Raw genomic sequence first — 14,624 nt, forward strand, 5'->3', positions numbered from 1 at the left:
AGGATATATGTAAAAATAGTATTTTTCCCTTGTCTGGCATATTTCATAATTTTCTCTTGGTCATATACAGCGGTGCTTTATGTGTCAAGTCGACCTAATTCATAATGTTTATACTTTTTTTAATGAATAATTTCTAATTTCCTCATAGAGGTTAAACTAACAGTATCATATTTACACCTTGCAGTTAGTGTCTTTCTCACTTGACACTTTTGCTTTTTATTTTACCAGAGTACTGCTCAGTTCTGGCTTATGGTGGTACTGGGGATTGAACCTGGGACTTTTGGTGCCTCAGGCATGAAAGTCTTTTTGCATAACCATTATGCTGTTTCCCCAGCCCTCAGTTGACACTTCTTAATGCTACTGTAATGTTGCTACTGTCATATGAGTCAACAATTCTTTATCCTAAATGTCCCTTTTCTTCACTAAATTGATTTACAACACAATCATCATTATTGATTACAATAAATTATCTTGGTTATTTTTAAAACTCAGAGAAACATATTGATAATTTTTAAGCATCTCTATAAACGCTGTTTCTTTTTTCACTTGGTTTTATTTTTTTTTTTTAATTTTTATTTATAAAATGGAAACACTGACAAGACCGTAAGATAAGAGGGGTACAATTCCACACAATTCCCGCCACTGGAAATCCATATCCTATTCCCTCCCCTAATAGCTATCCTATTCTTTATCCCTTTGGGAGCATGAGCCCAGGGACATTATGGGGTGCAGAAGGTGGAAGATCTGGCTTCTGTAATTGCTTCCCTGCTGAACATGGGCGTTGGCAGGTCGGTCCATACTCCTAGCCTGTATCTGTCTTTCCCTAGTGGGGCAGGGGTCTGGGGAGGTAGGGCTCTGGGACACATTAGTGGGGTCGTCTGCCCTGGGAAGTCTGTTTGGCATCATGGTAGCATCTGAAACCTGGTGGCAGAGTGATGAAGCTGGTGGTTTTGTTTATTTTTATAGGATTTCCATCAATTTGGAACCAACCTTAGTTACTAATATATAATGTGTAAATGATTTCTCTGCAGAGTACGAGAATGTCAGGTGCTATTTTTAGCCGGCAAAACCAAAGGCTGCTTTTATTCCCCTCCTTATCTTGATGATTATGGAGAGACTGACCAAGGACTCAGGTAAGGGACCACCTGTGGGCTGGGTTAGCTGACTCTGACCTTCCAGAGCCTTCAGTAAATGTTGAATGCAGTGAGTTCTGCAGTTACTTGCTGACTGCCTAGGATCTATGGGTCTTCTGCTCTAGTAGCAGTAGCTGTTGTCTGTCAGTTCTTCCAAGGCTACCATGGTTGGCATTCCCTTCTCAGTCCTCAAAATATCATGAAGGCCATCAGAACAGATGAGGGGCAGAGACAAAGCCAGTGCAGTGGCTAGATAGTGGCACACCTGGTGGAGCACACATGTCACCATGTTCAAGCCCCTGGGCCCCTTGCAGGTGGGAACCAATGGAGCAGTATTGCAGGTTTTGTTTTTTTTTTTCCCCCTCTTTCCCTCTCTCTCTCTCCTTCCTTCTGTCTCTCATCTTCTATCAAAAAAATAATTGGGAAAAAAAATTTTTTTAATGCAGCATTGTTCACCTGTCACACTGGAATTGTCATATAGTGTCCATAGCATCAGAACATAGCCCTTTAGGACTTGTGTGACTTTATGGGGAATATCTGGTATTCTTCAAGTGATCTCAAAGAGCAGGACTTAACATGGAAACAGATGTTCTTATTACAGAAGAAACTGGGGACCAAGATTTAAAACATATAACAGGTGGGGTAGATAGCATAATGGTTATACAAGGAGACCCTCATGCCTGAGGCTCCAAGGTCTCAGGTTCAATTCCCCATACCATCATAAACCAGGGCTGAGCGGTGCTCTGGTAAAAGAAAAAAAAATTAATAGGGGGAAACCATAGAACAATGCAATAGTATTTGAACCTTGATTACTTTTATTCTGGCAAATTCTGTTACACTATAAGCAAAATGCCAACAGCAGTTCCCTTCAAGTGACATTAGAAAATTTACTTTAGGGAGTCGGGCGGTAGCGCAGCGGGTTAAGCACACGTGGCACAAAGCACAAGGACTGGCGGAAGGATCCCTGGTCGAGCCCCGGCTCCCCACCTGCAGGTGTCTGTCTCTCCCCCTCTCTGTCTTGCCCTCCTCTCTCCATTTCTCTCTGTCATATCCAACAATGACGACATCAAGAACAACAACAGTAACTACAACAATACAACAACAAGGGCAAAAAAATCTAAATAAAAAAAGAATAAAATTTACTTAAGGGGGCCAGGTGGTAGTGCAGTGGGTTAAGCGCACATGTCATAAAGAGCAAGGACTGGTGTAGGAATATCAGCTCAAGTCCCTGACTCCCCACCTGTTGGGTGGTCGGTGAAGCAGGTTTACAGGTGTTTTTCTCTCTCCTTCTCTGTCTTCCCCTCTTCTCTCAATTTCTCTCTGTCCTATACAACAACAACAGCAAAGGCAACAATAACAATAATAGCAACAAAATCGGAAAAATGGCCTTCAGGAGCAGTGGATTTGTAGTATAAGCACTGACCCCCAGCAATAACCCCAGAAGCAAAAGAAAGAAAGGGAGGGAAGAAGGAAGGGAAAAAGGAAGAAAAGAAAACTTACTTACTTTAGAGCTTGAAGGAATCATGCTAAGTGAGATAAGCCAGAAAGAGAAAAATGAGTATGGGATGATCCCACTCATAAACATAAGTTGAAAAAGAAGAACAGAAAGGGAAAAATAAAACAGAATTTGACTGAGTATTGCACCAAAGTTAAAAAAAAAAAAAAAAAAAAACTTTAGGGGGATGGGTAGATATTCAGCTCCACTATAAGTTGAGGGTAGGGACACAGAATGAAGAAAAAAAAAAGAAAACTTACTTTAAACCAGCTCTTTTGCTGTAAAAAAGTAAAAATCTTAGCCTATACATAACTGAAGTTAAGGGTCTGGAATTAAAGTGAAGACAAGGAGATGGACTGCCCCAAATACTTGACTACAGATCAGACATTGTCCACATGGTGGTGGTTCTCACTGCTCTGAGGCGTATGGACTCTTAGGAATAGTTAGAGAGGATTGGCCCACTCTGACCTAGGAGCACTGTTCTAAGAGCAAACTCACCCAAACCCACATTTTGGTTCAGTTAGGCCAGAAATTATTTACTAATTGCTTTGCCTAGAATTGCTCACCAAAAGACAGGACTTTAACTTGCATTTTTACTCTTTATTCTCTCAATACTTGTTTTTGCTCTTGTTTTTCTTTTCCACTCCCTTCTTGTTTACATTTCACCTCCAAAATAAGCAATAAATGGGTGGTTCTAGCCTCCCAAACTTTCCTATTCAGGCTCTTTTCTTTACTCTGGTTTTGGTGAATACAGCTTGAATATATCTTTTTTCTTTCACCACTTATTCCCTTCAGCTGCAAAAAAAAAGAAAAAAAGAAAGAAAAAAACCTTCAAAACTAGCATATTAGTAGCTATAGTTGACCTACCAAAGAGAGAGTTTGTGTGAAGAATGTAAAAGCAATAACTTAGAATTTTCCTGGTTAGTCTGGGAGTGTATACAGCATTGGACTCTCAAACATGATGTCCCAAGTTCAATCCCTGGCAGTATATATGCCAGAGTAGTGTCTGGTTCTTTCTCTCTCTTTCTCCTGCTTTCTTATTAATAAATAAATAAAGGGGCTGGGTGGTGGCACACCTGATTGAACACACATGTTACAGTGTGGAAAGAACCAGATTCAGGCCCCCCAAATCCCCACCTGCAGGGGAAAACACTTTGCAAGTGTCAAAGCAGACTGCAGGTGTCTCTCTACCTCTCTCCTTCTTTATCACCCCCCCTTCCCTCTTAATTTTTTACTGTCTCTATCTAAAAAAATAAATGAAATCTTAAAAAAAAAAGAGAACTTTTCCCGAATCATAGCGGGGCAGGGATAGATATTATAATGGTTGTGCAAAGAGATTCTCATGCCAGAGGCTCCAGAGACCCAGGTTCAATCCCCCACACCACCATAAACCAGAGCTGAGCAGTACTCTGGTTGAAAAACAGTAGTGGGGTGGGGGTCACAGCAGGTTAAGCGCACATGGCATGAAGTGCAAGGACCAGTGTAAGGATCCCGGTTCAAGCCCCTGCTCCCCACCTGCAGGAGAGTCACTTCACAGGCAGTAAAGCAGGTCTGCAGGTGTCTTTCTCTCCCCCTCTCTGTCTTCCCCTCCTCTCTCCATTTCTCTCCGTTCTATCCAACAATGACCACATCAGTAACAACAACAATAACTACAACTACAATAAAACAAGGGCAAGAAAAGGGGGAAAAAGCCAAGTTAAAAAATATTTTTTTAAAAAAGAAAAATAATTATAACAATAGATTAAAGGAAAGTGTAGGGTATAATTGATGAACAAACAATGAACCATGAGTAACCTATGTCTTCTTTCTAGACGGGGAAATCCTTTACATTTGTGCAAAGAACGATTTAGGAAGATTCAGAAGCTCTGGCACCAGCACAGCATCACGGAGGAAATTGGACACGCACAGGAAGCAAATCAGACACTGGTTGGCATTGACTGGCAACATTTATAATTATATCACTACCAAAAGCACAAGCTTGGATTTTTGTAACTCAGTTGGCTTTTCAAGACAGAGAATAGGAAATAAGTCCCACTGAGTTTAGTTTGAAAATAAATTCTTTACTTAAACTTTTACTCCCAGTTTTATTTTTTAGAGTTTCTGGCTCCAAGGACAGATGAGAATCATCTTCCATCAGCAGCTTTTCTTGCACCATTTGCTGTGTCCCCTAAACATAACTAGAGTTTTAGGATCCAGTGAAGAACTTCCCTTCCTGAGCAGGACACAGCCCCTTTGTGGGCAACAATAACTGTGTTTTGACTGTCGCCAGTAGTCTGAGCCATGTGGTGTTACTCCAAGCAACTCCAGGCCTGAAGCTGACCCAGAGGCATCAGGAAACAAGCTCTCTATGATCTGTTGGAATCAACTTCCTGGTCCTTCTCAGTGACTGGGACTGGGTCAGTGTCCTCTCTGCTGACGGGGAGCCCTACCTCGAAGAGCAAAGCAGTGGATCTGGAGAATGGCATTGCCTTGTCTCCATCAACTGTGAGGACACTTATTGGGAGGCGCCTATGGGGAAGAAGGGGTGAAGATGACTTTTTTCTTTCCTGCTGTATGGTTTTTCAGAACTATAGGAGGTTGTTTTTTGTTTGTTTGTTTTTGTGAGGGTGGGGGGCAAGATTTTTGACTTTGAGAGAAAAATCTCATTTTAAAGGGCTTTTTGGAAACTTAAGTATCCTAATTTTGCAAACAATATATTCTCTTATAAGACTAGAGAGAGGCTCGTTCAGAGCATATATGCATCTAGAATCAACACTAGCAAGAATAAAAAAAAAATCAAGTGTTTTGAGCTTCCCCACCCCCTCCAGTATTTCCTGGAGTAGATGAATTGCTCTTTACCTGCTAATTCACTTCATACATTCCTGGGAGGGCTTATGCACCCCAGGCTTTTTATTCCCTTTAAGCATAATTGAGCTTACTAAGAGGTGCCTTCCTAGAAATGATAGCCACTTAGTAAAATAACGTGTAACTATTACTATACAACCAGTCTCATTTGATAGACGTGTACAAAGAGTGTGATGACAGAGAGTGACGGCAGATTGGTTGAGGAGTAAGTTCTGAGCCTCTGGATGAAACTAAGGCTTTTGGAGACCAGGGATGTAACTTAGTGGTAGAGTATTTGCTTCACATACATAAATAAGGCCTTGGGTTCAGTCCCCAGAACCACAGGGGAGGGGGAGTAGCTGGGGGAGAGGCTCTTGAATTTTTTTACCCAATGCAAGTGACCCACTCATTCAATTTTTCTTTAAAATTACATCTTTTCTACTCAGCTTGGGTCACTACAGTGTGCCTGAAGGACGGTCAGGACCCCCTACTGCAGGCTAAAACAAATGGGGGTGCGGGAGCCCCATTCGCTGCTTCCTCTCCAGGGGGTGTGTGAGTGTGCCTCCTCCACCCTTCTTGCTTGGAACTGACTCACTCCGTGAGAGGCAGACCAATAGGAAGAAAAATCAAATCAGAACCCAGTCATTCCCCCCCTTCCTGACCCTTCTTCCATTTATGAAAACTAGTGGTTTGGACTGTGAACAGCATAATGATTTTCATGTTTATTTTGGCTTTTGTCATATGCCCACTCCCTTTGCTTTGAAGTCCAGCTTCTTCTAGCTGTTCTGCATATGCTCATCAAGCTTAAATTTACAGTTATAAGGCCAGGTTTCTCCCTCTCTATGTGGATTATAAACATAACAAGTGATAACAGTACCCTAGCTTTCAACTCTGACTTCACAGAAGTCTGTAATTAGCAGAAAGTTTTCCTGAATTCTGTCCCCTGAGAATATCAGGGTAGTCTGAGATGAATTGATACAAAATAGCAGCACAAACACCTTTTTATCTTCTGGTGTGTGCTCCATTAAGCTAATTGTCTTCCTTATCTAACGAATCATCCACAGTTTTATGATCTGTTCCGCATGTATTATGTTTATTGTAGAAATGTTTATATAACTTTCCATATCAGGGAAAATCTTATCTGTTTAATAAATTGGCTATAACTTTAATATCTGTGGACAACTTGTAAAACTTGGAATGTATCATATGTAAAAAGTTTAAAGATATCCAAATAAATGCTTTAGGTGTTCACATTACTTTGGGTCTGGCTGCATCTTTGTTTGGCTTTACGAGCTATAGTGCTTTCGGAGTGGAGCTTTCAGTAGCTTAGTCGGCAGAGGGGAGAATCTGTTCATGAATCTGTTCCCCATGTCACCTTGCTGCAGATAAAGTGGGACATCTGTATTAGCTTGAAATTCAAGCTGCTTATGTTATTAGTGTCAAGTATGACAACTTGCCAACCCATCTTGACCTTCTAAAGAGAGCTTAATCATCATATCAGCTGATTATGTCTCCTATTCATTGGCTGTGATAGCTTGTGGCCTTTCTGAACATTTTGTACCTCAAATCACAGGAACAACGGCACTCAGAGTATCCCTGCATCCATGGTTAAACCTTTGCTCGCTCTCCCTTACCTAGGGACCCCGTATCCTTGTTCTTACTTCCCCACATACTTTCTGCTCATGAGAAATGTGTAGGAAGAAAACTATATTGCCCTGTATGTTCAGAGGAGCTAGTTCCTACCACAGTTGTGCTGTGCTTTTCAAAATTCCCCTAAAAGGAAAGAATTGAAGTAAAAAAAAAAAAAAAATAGGTTTGCACTGCACTCCCCTCTCTCCCAGTCTTTTTTATTTACCAGTTCTGGTTTATGGTGGTATAGGGGATTGAACCTGGGACTTCGGAGCCTCAGGAGTCTCGTTGCATAAATATTATACTATCTACCCCCACTCCCTCTTAATGCTGCTCCCAGTGTACTTTCTTCCCTGGTTCTCCTTAAGTCAGATTTACTGAAAATTATTTTTAAAATAATAAAACTCTCCCCTTTTTTTAGTGTATAGTTTAGTCATTTGGTCAAATGCATACTGTTTAACAACGAAAATTAAAAAGATAGAATAGTTCCATGACCCCAAGACCCTCATGCGCGTTTGTGGGTGCCCTCACCTTCATTCCGTAAACACACTCTGGTCCTTGACATCACTAATATTTTCTTTTTTTTTTTAACCAGAGCACTGCTCAGCTCTGGCTTATTTTGGTACCAGGGATTGAAGCTGGGAATTTGGAGCCTCAGGCATGAGAGTCTTTTACATAACCACTACACTATCTACCCCTGCCCATTAACATTTTCTTGTACCTTTGTAATGCTTTTTCACTATATATATATGCTTTTTCACTATATATATATATATATATATATATATATATATATATACGCACACACAGAGATATATAGATAGATTATAAATGGTAGGTAGCCGTTTGAATCTGGGTTTTCTCACTAAAAAAAAAAAAAAAAATCTAATGTATTGGAGGATCATTTGTGTTCCTTTTGTTTGCTGAGTCATATTCCATTGTGCATAGGGCTTCACCACTCCAGGCCAACTTTTTCAGTTAGACGGGGCCAGGCAGATGGAGGGGGAAGCTCAGACCTGGGTTATGCAAATGACAAAGCAAGCTCACCATCTAAGTGAGCAATCTTGCAGCCCAGCCCCCATTGCGCAGATGTCTGTGCAATCAGCAGCCGGTGAAGAGCATTGGGTCGAGTTTTCGTGGTAATGAAGTCTTCAAACATTCATGCGCACAAATCTGTGTAGACTTCAAGTATTCACTCCTCTGAAGTTGATGGCTAGGAATTGTCCTTTTTTTTTTTTCTTTAGTGATTTACAAAATAACAGGGTTGCAGTTCCACACTATTCCCTCCACTGGAAACTGCAGTAGTTCTCCCAAGGTCACAGATATGGGTTGACATATATATATTTCCCTTCTGTAGTCCCTCCCTTTGTAAGTCACACCTACAGCTATTGCTACTTCTGAATGTCTTTCCTTTTTCCTTCTTTGTCTGGGTTCTGATAGAATTAGGTTTCAGAGCTCTCTAGTCATCTCCCCCTAACATTTCTCCCCCACTGGGAGCATGGACCAAAATTCTTTATGGGTTGCAGAAGGTAGAAGGTCTGGCTTCTGTAATTGCTTCTCTGCTGGACATGGTTTTGGCAGGTGGATCCATACTCCCAATCTGTTTCTGTCTTTCCCTCGTGAAATAGGGCTCTGGAGAGGTGAGGTTCCTGGACACATTGGTGAAGTCATCTGCCCTTGGAGTTCAAGATGCAATCATAGTAGCATCTGCAACTTGATGTCTGAAAGGCAGTAAGTTATGAGGTAGGACAAAATACAACATCCTTTTATATCCTCACCTTGCTGTTTGTACTCATCTGATTTGGAGACTAGGATACAGTGCTCACCCTCTGATTTAGAGAACAAGATACAGTGCCATCAGAAGTAAGGACTGATGTTTCCTCTCATTAAGGCACTCACCTGGTGACTGAGAACTAGGAAGTCCTCCCTCTGTCCCTGGAATCCCATGGTAACCTCCCACATTCCTGTTTCTAACACAGCCTGTCTCCTGGCTGCATTGTCGGTGGGTGCCATCTTTTTATCTGGTAGCAGGTCAAAAGGCCTAGTTGTCTTTGTCTACCCCTGCCTCTAGCTAAGCTGCAAACCTGCTGACCAAACATTACAGGCATCCAGGCAGGGGTGGGCAGGGGAGAGTGGGAGCAAGCACCTAATCTTATTAACCCATATTGAGGTTACTCCAGGTTTATTTGCCGGTGGCTCAGTCCTGGACCTGAAATGTGTTATAAGAGACTGTGGTTTCTGGAACCAAAGCTACAAATTCTAGGATTTATTTTCCTAAATGTTCAGAATAAGTACTTATTTTCTACTTCACTATGGGCTGAGTGTTTTAAAGATAAAAGGGTGTGACCAGGGAGGTAACAGAATTGAGAGAAGAAATTACATGTTTGAGATTCCAGGGATGGGGTAGATAGCATAATGGTTATGTGTTGTATGCTTTACATTGGGTTCTAGTTCTCCCCCGCCAAGAGAATTGGATCAGTCCTGCTAATTTCGCGGGCCCGCTTGGCCCCGCCCCAAGGAACCCCGAGAGAGGGTTCCTGAGTTCCAGAGTTGAAGAGTTTCAGAGTTCCAGAGTGGAAGAGTTGGAGAGTTCAAGAGTTGCAGAGTTCGAGTAAGAGAGAGTGCTTGCGCCGCCGCAAAGAGACAGCAGAGTTCTGTTTGGTGATTAGTTTGTCTTAGTTTATGAATTGTTGTTCCTGAATAAAGAAATACAGCTTCCCTGCCCCAGCACCACCATAAGCCAGAGCTGAGCAGTGCTCTGGTAAAAAAAAAAAAAACCATTTCAGTCCTCACTACCACCACCATAGTGCTCCTCTGTGTCTCTGACTTCCTCTGTTAATCATCTTCTTAATTATAATAAAAATAAAAGACATAAGATTCTATCTTTACCTTTCACCTGACCCCAGTGTTAAATTAAGTGGTCTTTAAAATCTGAGTCAAGTGGCCGGGTGGTGGCGCACCTGGTTGAGCACACTTTATAGTGCGCAAGGGCCCAGGTTCAAGCCCCTGGTCCCCACCTGCAGAGGGAAAGCTTCACGAGTGGTGAAGCAGGACTGCAGGTCTCTCTCTGTCTCTCTCCCTCTCTATCTCCCCCCTTCCGCTCAATTTCTGGCCGTCTCTATCCAATAAATAAATAAAGACAATTAAAAAAAATCTGAGTCAATTAGGAGAAATCAGTTTGCACTAGCCCAAGGAAAGACTGCAGTTAGTTAGACACAAGGAGCCTAACTGGGCACTGCTGGGTGGTTGCTGGAGATAGGTTAGGTTTTCTCTGGCACCGCTTGTCTGCATGAAAAGACCTTCCTGCTAAGTGACAGCTCTCCCTGAGTGGACTCTGAACAAACCGGTGAGCTTTATTACAGGTTCATTTTGCCCTTGGTCCCGACAGCACTCATATACTTGGGAATTCATTCATATACTCATGAGTTAGAATTCTTGCTTAAATCATGACACTAACATCTCACACATTTCAACTCAGCTCCTTTCCAAACTCTGTCGTATTGAGATTATCTGGATAACTTGACACTCACTGGTGTTCTTGCAGGTTAGAAATGATAAGAGGGGGAGTCGGGCGGTAGCGCAGCGGGTTAAGCGTACATGGCGCAAAGGGCAAGGACCAGCATAAGGATCCCGGTTCGAGCCCCTGGATCCCTACCTGCAGGGAAGTTGCTTCACAAGCGGTGAAGCAGGTCTGCAGGTGTCTGTCTTTCTCTTCTCCTCTCTGTCTTCCCCTCCTCTCTCCATTTCTGTCCTATCCAACGATGACATCAATAATAAGGACAATACAACAACAAGGGCAACAAAAGGAAATAAATAATTATAAAAAAAGAAATGACGTGGGAAAGAGATCATCTACCAGCTGCTCAAACAGCACCTGCTGCTCTTCACCCGCTCTCCCCTTTTAGTTCAGAGGAAGGGAGTTTGATTGTTTTGAACAAAAATTAGCTAGAGTTGGGAGTCCTGTGATACTGTGGGACGGGCTGGGACAGTCAGTAAGCAAGTGATTTTCATCCAATATACTTTTTATTTCCTAGTGTACAGCTGTCCACACAGTTACACACATGGGTCGAGAACAGCATTGTCACCATCTCAGCGTTTTCACTGTGGGTCATGCCTTGACCTCAAGAAGACTCCAATGTCTGACCAGTAAGCCTGGGGTCTTAATCTGACCAAATTGTCCAAACATTTTGGATCTGATCAGAAGCCTGAGAGATTCAGAGTCCCAGAATATAGCCCAGGCAGCACCAGACGTTTTATTTTTTCCACACTGAAAACTCCTAGGACAGCAATGAAATCATTTCCTTTCCCTAAAAATCTGCCTTTCTCTTTCTTGCTAAGGGAAGTAAAAACTTCTCTGGCAGTTGCTATCTTGGGAAGATGAGTTGCCTCAAAGAGTCTTCTTCACTGCAGAGGCTTTCTGGAAATACTGTTTTTGCAGAATGGCTGTCTGGAAAAAGACATAGCAAAAAAAAAAAAAAAAAAAAACTCCCAGCAGACTCTCTTACCCTCCACAGAAGACCATTAGTGTTGGGGGGTGAGGTGGGATGGGGGAGGGGCAGTGTCATGGCCACCTTTGTGGGTGTTCTTGGGCCCATCAAGCCTGGTTTCCAAGGGGTGGGCTCTTAGCTGCCAGTTGCTCGGCTTCCACAGAAGGGCAGCTCTTCAACCCAGTGTTTCCACAGAAGAAACAAAGGAGGTCACTGGCTCTTTGGAATAGGATGTTATAGAGTAAACCAACTACTGGAGTCCCTCAGACCTATGGTTCGCTCCTGACTAAGTGACTGAGGGCATGTGGATGAGACAGGAAAGCAGGCCTTTATATACTTATAAGTTAGTTTATGTTTATTTTGTTATTGCCACCAGGGCTATTGCTGGAGATCGGTGCTGTACTACAAACCCACCACTCCCAGAAGCCATTTTTTTCCCTTTTATTTTTCTCTTTCTATTTTATTAGATATGACAGAAAGAAATTGAGAAGGAAGGGGGAGATAGAGAGGAAGAAAGACAGAGACACCTGCAGACCTGTTTCGCCTCTCATGAAGTGTCCCTCCTGCAGGTCTGGAAGCAGGGTCCTTGCTCATAGTAATGTGTGCTCTCAACCAGGTGTGCCACCACCTGGCCCCCAAAAGTAGGCCTTTAGCTGTGTTTGGGGGCAGGGAACAGAAAGGGAATACTTTCTGGCCTTTAAATTATCTTCCCATGATTGAAGAAGTCCTCTTTTGAGCCCTTGGTGCTTTGGAGAGTCCACCTTCCATCATTTAAACAAACACCATGACCAACCTGTCAATACTGGCAGAGAGAAAGAAGGGAAAGAAGGAGAGAGAGAGAGAGAGAGAGAGATGACCAGTACAATTTTCAGTCTCCCGTGATAACGAACTGAGTAGTGCTTTGGATAGACAATGAAGCAACTCAGTGCTCATAACGGCAAACTTGCAAAAGGGGAATAGGCCTTGGGTGCAACCAGACACCTCAGGGATGTAATGGATGTGTGTACTGCTGCAAGAGAGACGGGCCTTGGGTATAGTCACCATCTCAAGATCCTGAGTCCACCACGAAGGTTTGTCCTGGGACAGTGGGCCTGAGCACTCTTTCTGAGTCATCCCAAAAAACATTTGCCAAACGCAACTACACTTTACATCCACCATCAGGAAGAGTCTGAGTTAGATGGCCCATCTTCTGTGGGAGATTCAGATTGGAAAGGAGAGGGTCTGCATATCTTGGAGTGCACTACTTCTCAGTGTTCAGGAGGAGAGGGGACCCAGGGCCGTCAGCCAGCCTCTGGGGCCTGGCCTGCTTCAGCTCCTTCAGCATCCACCTGGTTGCTCTTTCCCAGCTTTTTCAAGCTCTCCAGAAAGGCCTTCCAGGTCTCCGGCACACTCTTCTCCAGTAGCCAGCCCTCACTCTCACACTCAGGGTCTTCGGAGTTCGACACATTTTCCAGCGCCGTGTGCAGGTAACGCAGCCCGATAGTGATGCTCACCTGGTGGGGAGAGGAGACTTAGAAGACATCTGGGAGAAGGAGTTAGTGGCTGGGTCTATTAAGGGACAGTGGGAACCAATGGCCTGACTGTCCCCAAGACTTTTCAAATGAGGGAGGATCCGTTGAATGTGGTTTTTGCAGTTCTCTCCACCCCAGCGCTGCCTCAGTATGCAAGGTCAGGGTTAGCCTCATCTTCAGTTCCATCTTAAACCCCATCCTCCTCCATTTCTTGCCAGATTAGACCTTTTTTTTCTGCCTAATCTTACCCCATGTGTGATCTCATTGCTCCAGGCAGATTTAATTTTTCCTTTTTATTTTCAAAGAGAAAAAGACAGGGAGGGAGAGAGAGAGAGACCACAGTACCATATAGAAATCCATCCAGGAGAGAGTTGGGCAGTAGCACAGCGGGTTAAGTGCACCACCTACAGGGGTGTCATTTCGCAGGTGGTGAAGCAGGTCTGTGTAGGTGTCTCTCTTTCTCTCCCCTTCTCTGTCTTCTCCTCCTCTCTCCATTTCTCTCTGTCCTACCTAACAATGACAACATCAATGACAACAACAATAATAACTACAAAAATAAAAAGCAAGGGCAACAAAAGGGAAAATAAATATATTTTTTTAAAAGTTTAAATCCATCCAGGAGTGGTCCGGGAGGTGGCGCAGTGGAGAAATCCATCCAGGACCCAGATGATCTAACAGCAAAAGAAAAAAGCCCAAAAGCATAGTGCACTGCTTTGTCATGTGTGAGATCCAGGTTTAAGCCTGGTTCCCACTGCACTGAGAGAGAGAGGATGAAAGAGACCACAGCACTGAAACTTTGTTCAGTGCAGTGGGAGCCAGGAAGGAAAGAAGGGAGGGAGGAAAGAAGGAAGGAAGGAAGGAAGGAAGGAAGGAAGGAAGGAAGGAAGGAAGGAAGGGAGGAAGAGAGAGGGGCCGGGTGGTGGTGCACCTGGTTGAGCACACATGCTACAATGCACAAGGACCTAAGTTTGAGCCCCCAGTCCCCACCTGCAGGAGGAAAGTTTCACAAGTGGTAAAGCAGTGTTGCAGGTGTCTCACTTTATCCCTCTCTAGCTCCCCCTACCCTCTCAATTTCTAGTTGTTTCTATCCAATAAATAAGTAGATAATAAAATTTAAAAAAAAAAAAAAAAAAAGGAAAGGAAAGGAAAAAGAGAGAGAGAGAGAAACAGGATTCAGATAGTGAGGACTGGGACTCATAGTCAAGATAAAGATCCTGCCCCAAATGGTTCCACACCACTGACTAGACTCTCAGCACTTCGGCCCACCCAGACCAACCAGCTGCTTCAGCAACTGCTGCCACCCCGGCTCAGCCTCCACTTCTGTAGCCTGCTTCAACCTAGCTGTTTCTGTGTTTACTTACTCCCATTAGGCCCCTGCCTCTGCATCTTTCTATTGCAGGCCACTCCTGCTGCTGTGGCTTCTGAGGCCTGGCAACCACACCTGATCAGGCATCAAGACCAGCCTCTATTAGAACTCTGCAGCTTTACAACAGCATTGGGGTGTAGGGCTGCCTGCAGAAGGAAAACCACGTGACAATGGCAGGCA

At 43.4% G+C, this 14,624-nt stretch overlaps 2 protein-coding genes across 5 annotated transcripts in view; one reads left to right on the top strand and one right to left on the bottom strand.

Moving 5' to 3' along the window:
- Positions 1 to 6,707, top strand: part of UBR2 (ubiquitin protein ligase E3 component n-recognin 2) — a 119,631-nt gene extending 112,924 nt beyond the window's left edge. For all 4 annotated transcript variants that reach the window (XM_060189829.1, XM_007537370.3, XM_007537371.3 and 1 more), the window contains exons 46-47: positions 1,032 to 1,133; positions 4,440 to 6,707. In XM_060189829.1, the coding sequence (XP_060045812.1) occupies positions 1,032 to 1,133; positions 4,440 to 4,581 (244 nt within the window). In that variant the 3' untranslated portion in view covers positions 4,582 to 6,707. The remainder of the gene's footprint in view (positions 1 to 1,031; positions 1,134 to 4,439) is intronic.
- Positions 6,708 to 11,382: 4,675 nt separating this feature from the next.
- PRPH2 (peripherin 2) overlaps positions 11,383 to 14,624 on the bottom strand; it is a 37,623-nt gene continuing 34,381 nt past the window's right edge. The window contains exon 4 of the mRNA XM_007537369.2: positions 11,383 to 13,060. Within this exon, the coding sequence (XP_007537431.1) occupies positions 12,848 to 13,060 (213 nt within the window). The 3' untranslated portion in view covers positions 11,383 to 12,847. The remainder of the gene's footprint in view (positions 13,061 to 14,624) is intronic.

Source organism: Erinaceus europaeus, chromosome 4 (genome assembly GCF_950295315.1).
Source record: "Erinaceus europaeus chromosome 4, mEriEur2.1, whole genome shotgun sequence".
In the NCBI taxonomy this organism is placed as follows: Eukaryota; Metazoa; Chordata; class Mammalia; order Eulipotyphla; family Erinaceidae; genus Erinaceus; species Erinaceus europaeus.